The following is a 4,690-nucleotide window of genomic DNA, read 5'->3' as shown; positions in this document are numbered from 1 at the left end:
ATGGCCAAATATTTCAACCTTTCTGATGCTCGAAGGTTGTTCCAACATGATGATGCCCGTCAACTCCACCATTTGGCATTTCTGAGGCAAAGAGTTACACTTTACGGACAGTGGCAAACTTTCAGATTCATTCAACGAATTATTTTATATCTCTTCGCTCTAGCTATCTCACCCTTAGGCATGATGCTACTTTTATCGTGGAGTCTTATAGCCCTCACAGATTTAGTAGGCAGTTTGGTTTTTGCCAAGACATCCCTGGAGATCTTGTGGAGTATCCCTATGATGGTACATTGCAAGCACTAGTGCAACTTTGGGATTCATCCACATGTCTTGGCACCTCCTCGAAATTCATTGTGCCACTACGTCCGGTAAATGATATGCCTTTAATGACTCGTGAGTATGCAGAATGGTGGACAATACATCGACTAGATCCTTCAAAAATGAGCCCTCATATTATTTTGAAAAGTCCAAGGAAAGATCAGGTGCATGTGTGATCCAAAGGGGTCCCGAGTCGACTGAAGGTAACGCTACCTTCTTCATCCAAGTCTGACACGAAGTCAAATGATCTTCTGCAAGCATCCCAGACTCTTTCCAAGTCTAAAGCTGTGAAAGATGTGGATTCACCGGCGAAAAAGAAACTTAGACGTCTTTCATTGGCCTCAAAGACAACTACTACTGCCCCAAGGTAACCAGCGACGCTAGCAAAAGGAAGGAGCGCCTAGTTTCGTCAAACAAGGGCAGTGATAAAGATCCCAGTCTTGTGCCACTTTGTGATGAAAAAACTCAGCTTCCCGTTTCGCCGAATGGTATTAGAGATACTACTACAGCTTCCAGTCCAATAGAGAGTGAATCTAGCAAAGACCACCATTGGAACCGTCCGAACAAGAAGACTAAAGAGTTGGGTGATGACTATTGCAGTACTGCTGCCTTAGATACCATCATTATTGAGGATGATGCCTTTGTGGATGAAGATACCGGCCTAACAATGCCATTCCCTGAATTACCAGAACAAGTAGAATTCTTCTTGTTTGTATTTCTGTTATTTTCTTCTTCTTTTTTTCTTTTTGAATACTAATAGTTTTTTTTTTCTTTTTTTTTTCATCAGTCGGATCTTCAAGAATTATGCAATAATGAGCTTGGAGATGACATTATTGAGGATTGCTTTGCACACATAGATGATCTTGGTATGACCGCAAAGAGCTCCCATAACTCGCCTAATGGTTCTAAGGATCATGTTATTGGTGGAGCCTCTTCGGTGGAGTTAATTCCACCTAGAAAGCCATATTCTTCTTCTTCAGGTCATAGAAAGCTTATCCAACCAGCTGTGATAAGTGAAGTTGTGGCTGCTACAACTAAAGTCATATACCCGAGATCGTTCAGGCCTTCCTCATGGTCGTTGCAGCCCGGTGCTTCAAGCAAAGAGCCACATGGGACTATTTGTCGTGCCAAACCAAATTTTATTTCTGTGATGTGGCGTGGATTGTGTGAGTGGATCAAAGAGTTCTCGATAGATTCCACGGACAACTTTATGAAGTTGTAGAAAAGTATCAGTTTGACTCTTACGGATATACGAAGAGAGAATATCATTGATATTTCTACTTTGGAGGATCTTGTTGAAGCTTTCTTTAAAACTTATGTAGAGTATGATGCTTTAAGATCGTCCAAGATGAGTAAATAATTACACCAAGAGTCACTCTCTAGTGCACAACAACACCTCAATGATGCGAAGCTGGAATATGGGAAGGCAAATGAGTTTGCTAAAAAACTTCAAGTGGATCTTGCGAATCTCGAGAAACAATTAGCATCCCTGACCTCTAAAAAGAAGAAGATCATCGCGCTCTTGGATAAACAATAATAGAAGCTATCCAAAAGTCAAAAGGAAATCACCGTTACCGAAGGCGAGATTTATATCATTGAGGCGAATGTCCCGTTGTCGGATGATGAAGAAGAGAAATTGTCCCTCCTGAAAGATGCAGTTAAAACGAGTCTCCAGCAAATCCTTAGCTTCAAACCTTTTCCATAGCTTTAGATATTTTTTTCACTTAGGGTCCCCTGCCTTTTTTTTCCCTTTTAGGGACGGATATCATGTATTGATATTTCTTTTCATAGAGTAATAAAAGAACTTTCTTTTTATTTATACTATCTCATTGAATTTTGAGTTTCCTGTGAATTATGGTATGGATGAATTATACAGATATATTGAGGTTAATTGAGATAAACTAGCTGGTGTCAAAGTTCTGAAGTTTATTTCTAAAACGTATGCTCAGATTCTTTGCTTGGCTGATTCTCCCTCTTTACACTTTTGTATAATTCCCATTTTTGGTGTGTTGCTGGTCAGAGTTGCACCTTATGTTTGTTGATCGTTGCCTCCTGATGCTGCTAAGAAAGGTCGTTGAACGACCAAAGTTGCTTTTTCAGATTCTTTGCTCTGTTGATAGAGATTGTTGGTCATACTTTCTTCGTTGTGGTGTCGTAACAGATGAACTATTTCTTACCAGTTGTTAGAGACATGCCGAATGAAATGCTGCTGCACTTTTTAGCGTCGCAATACTTGAGCTCTGATAGAATTTAAGGGTCCACCAAACTATATAGAGAACCCGGTTCTCTATTAGTTCCCAGAGAACACACACACACTGCAGTAGGTAAATGACACAAAGAAGTTTTATGTGGAAAACTCCCAGCTCACGTGATTAAAAACCACGACCTACCCTTGTAGGATTTCAACTTCACTACTAAGCAAACTTTAGATTACAACCTATTGTAACCTAGGAATTAACCTCTTAATCCCTCACTAACTTGTAACGACTCTATTACAAAGACTTACAACTCGACTAACTCTAGCCAAGATACAAACACAAGAGTTTATGATTTATAAAGGTTTCCTACACAATGCTTCTAACTAAGGTAAGTAGGAATTACAAGTAAAGAAATTTTAACAAAGGTGCAACACAACTAAGGACATGTAATAACTCAATATAGGAGACTGGTCCTTCGTTATGTTGTTCTTTATTCTTTATGCCCTTGAGAATCACTTGTAAGATTGACACAGACTTGAGAGAATGCTTGATAGATTCTTTAATGTGCAAGTGTTTTATTTTACCTTTGCTTGATGTTAATAACTCATTTGTGAAATCACTTGAATGATGCAAGCAAGTTAGGTAAAGGGCATTCCCCATAAAGTTGTTTGCTGTACTGTTTTTGCATTGTTGCGTGTGCAAGCAACAACTTTACAACTGTGGGGAGTTGACTTGTACAGTCACCACGGGAACTGGTGGCCATCTGTTCCCTCTATTGTTCCTTTGACTCTGAAGAGTTGAACCACATCCCCGAACTAAGATTTGTTGTTCTTTAAGTGCTTGAAGATGTGTAACAGGTTCCTTATCTGGTTCTTATCATTAAGTTTGTTAGATCATCAAAACATAACATGGATACATATATAATATATCAATTTCTCCCTTTTTGATGATGACAAACTTATAATTGAAGTTCCCCCTAAGAGCCAGAATGGTAGATCAGTATCCTGTATTCCCCCTGAATTTGTTCCCCAACTTGTTCCCCCTCAATTATTTTTTCCCCCTTTTGGCATCATAAAAAGATAAGTAACAAGCAATAAGCAAAAAAAAGTCTAGCTTGGTTAACTCATGCCACATGTGTGCACACAATCATGAATAAAAATAGAGCAAATGAGCAAGACATACACAACAAAAGGATGAAACGTTCATTTATTTTTGAAAATTTAGCAGGAGCAGTTCCAGTGTTACCAACACATCCACAAAATAAAAATAGCAAAAACAGAAGTACCAGTCATAAACATCATCAGAACTAAAACAAAGAACAGACACTAAGACTTGACACTGGAAATGGAACACTTTCTAGGGAGCACTTGAATAGGAAGGCTTAGATGAAGAGGCAAGGGTTTTAAGACGGATGTCCATTCGAGCATTAGGTGACATCTACTCATTGAGCAGTTTCTCCTTCAGGTCCTCAACCTGTTTCCTGAGGTCGGCATTTTCTTTGGTCAGACGGGCAACCTCCGTACTTTGAGAGTTGCTGGAACCAGGTGCCTCCTGAAGCTGACTTAGCTGACCCTCAAGAATGGTATTCCTTGCCTTCAGCTTCCTGATCTCATCAGTGGCACTGTTTTGGGCTTTGATCAACTGGGAGATGAAGTGTTGCCAACCCCTCCAACTTTATCAATGCACTCGCATTCCTCGAGAGTGGTCTTGGAGAAGGTTTGCTTATGAATGCCCACCTTAGCTTTTCCCAAAGGGACTTTGAAGAACTCAAACACCTTAGTAAGAAGGAACCCGTAAGGCAGCCCATTATTACCATCCTTGAACTCCGCCACCTTCTGCATGTGTTCTATCATGATGCTAGGCAGGTTGATGGTTTTGTAGCCATACAGTGCTTCCATGAGAACCAAGTCTGCTCGAGATGTAATGGACCTTTTATCAGAACGAGGGAGCAAAACCTTGTTCACCATTTTCAAACAATAATTGGTACACTAGAAGGAGGGCCTTCTTGTGTACCCGTTCCCCTTGTTGAACTGCCTTATCCTTCAAGATGGCATTTCTAAAGTTCGAAGAGTAGGATCCCTGAACAGAAGACAATCCCTCAGCAGGCACACCCAAAATAGATCCCAGCACAGCAGAGTCCATCACAAAATCAACACCATTCACCATTATGCAAA

The 4,690-nt window shown here is 40.2% G+C and overlaps 1 protein-coding gene across 1 annotated transcript; it reads left to right on the top strand.

Annotated features, from left to right (window-relative positions):
- Window positions 1-2,033, top strand: LOC108943376 (uncharacterized). Its single transcript, XM_070191079.1, has 3 exons — window positions 1-285; window positions 644-1,012; window positions 1,106-2,033. Exons 1-3 carry the CDS (start codon window positions 1-3, stop codon window positions 1,538-1,540), a joined length of 1,089 nt encoding a protein of 362 aa, XP_070047180.1. The 3' UTR covers window positions 1,541-2,033.
- Window positions 2,034-4,690: the final 2,657 nt, after the last annotated feature.

This window comes from Nicotiana tomentosiformis, chromosome 12 (genome assembly GCF_000390325.3).
Source record: "Nicotiana tomentosiformis chromosome 12, ASM39032v3, whole genome shotgun sequence".
Taxonomy (NCBI): Eukaryota; Viridiplantae; Streptophyta; class Magnoliopsida; order Solanales; family Solanaceae; genus Nicotiana; species Nicotiana tomentosiformis.
The sequence above is the reverse complement of the archived record's forward strand: the minus strand, read 5'-3'. Positions and strand labels throughout refer to the sequence as shown.

Excerpts from the sequence above, each read along its gene's own strand:
- LOC108943376 (XM_070191079.1), top strand. The coding sequence starts at position 1 with ATGGCCAAATATTTCAACCTTTCTGATGCTCGAAGGTTGTTCCAACAT. Across the intron at positions 286-643 it reads TGTGGAGTATCCCTATGATG|ACGTCTTTCATTGGCCTCAA; the intron begins GTACATTGCAAG and ends AAAGAAACTTAG. Across the intron at positions 1,013-1,105 it reads TCCCTGAATTACCAGAACAA|TCGGATCTTCAAGAATTATG; the intron begins GTAGAATTCTTC and ends TTTTTTCATCAG.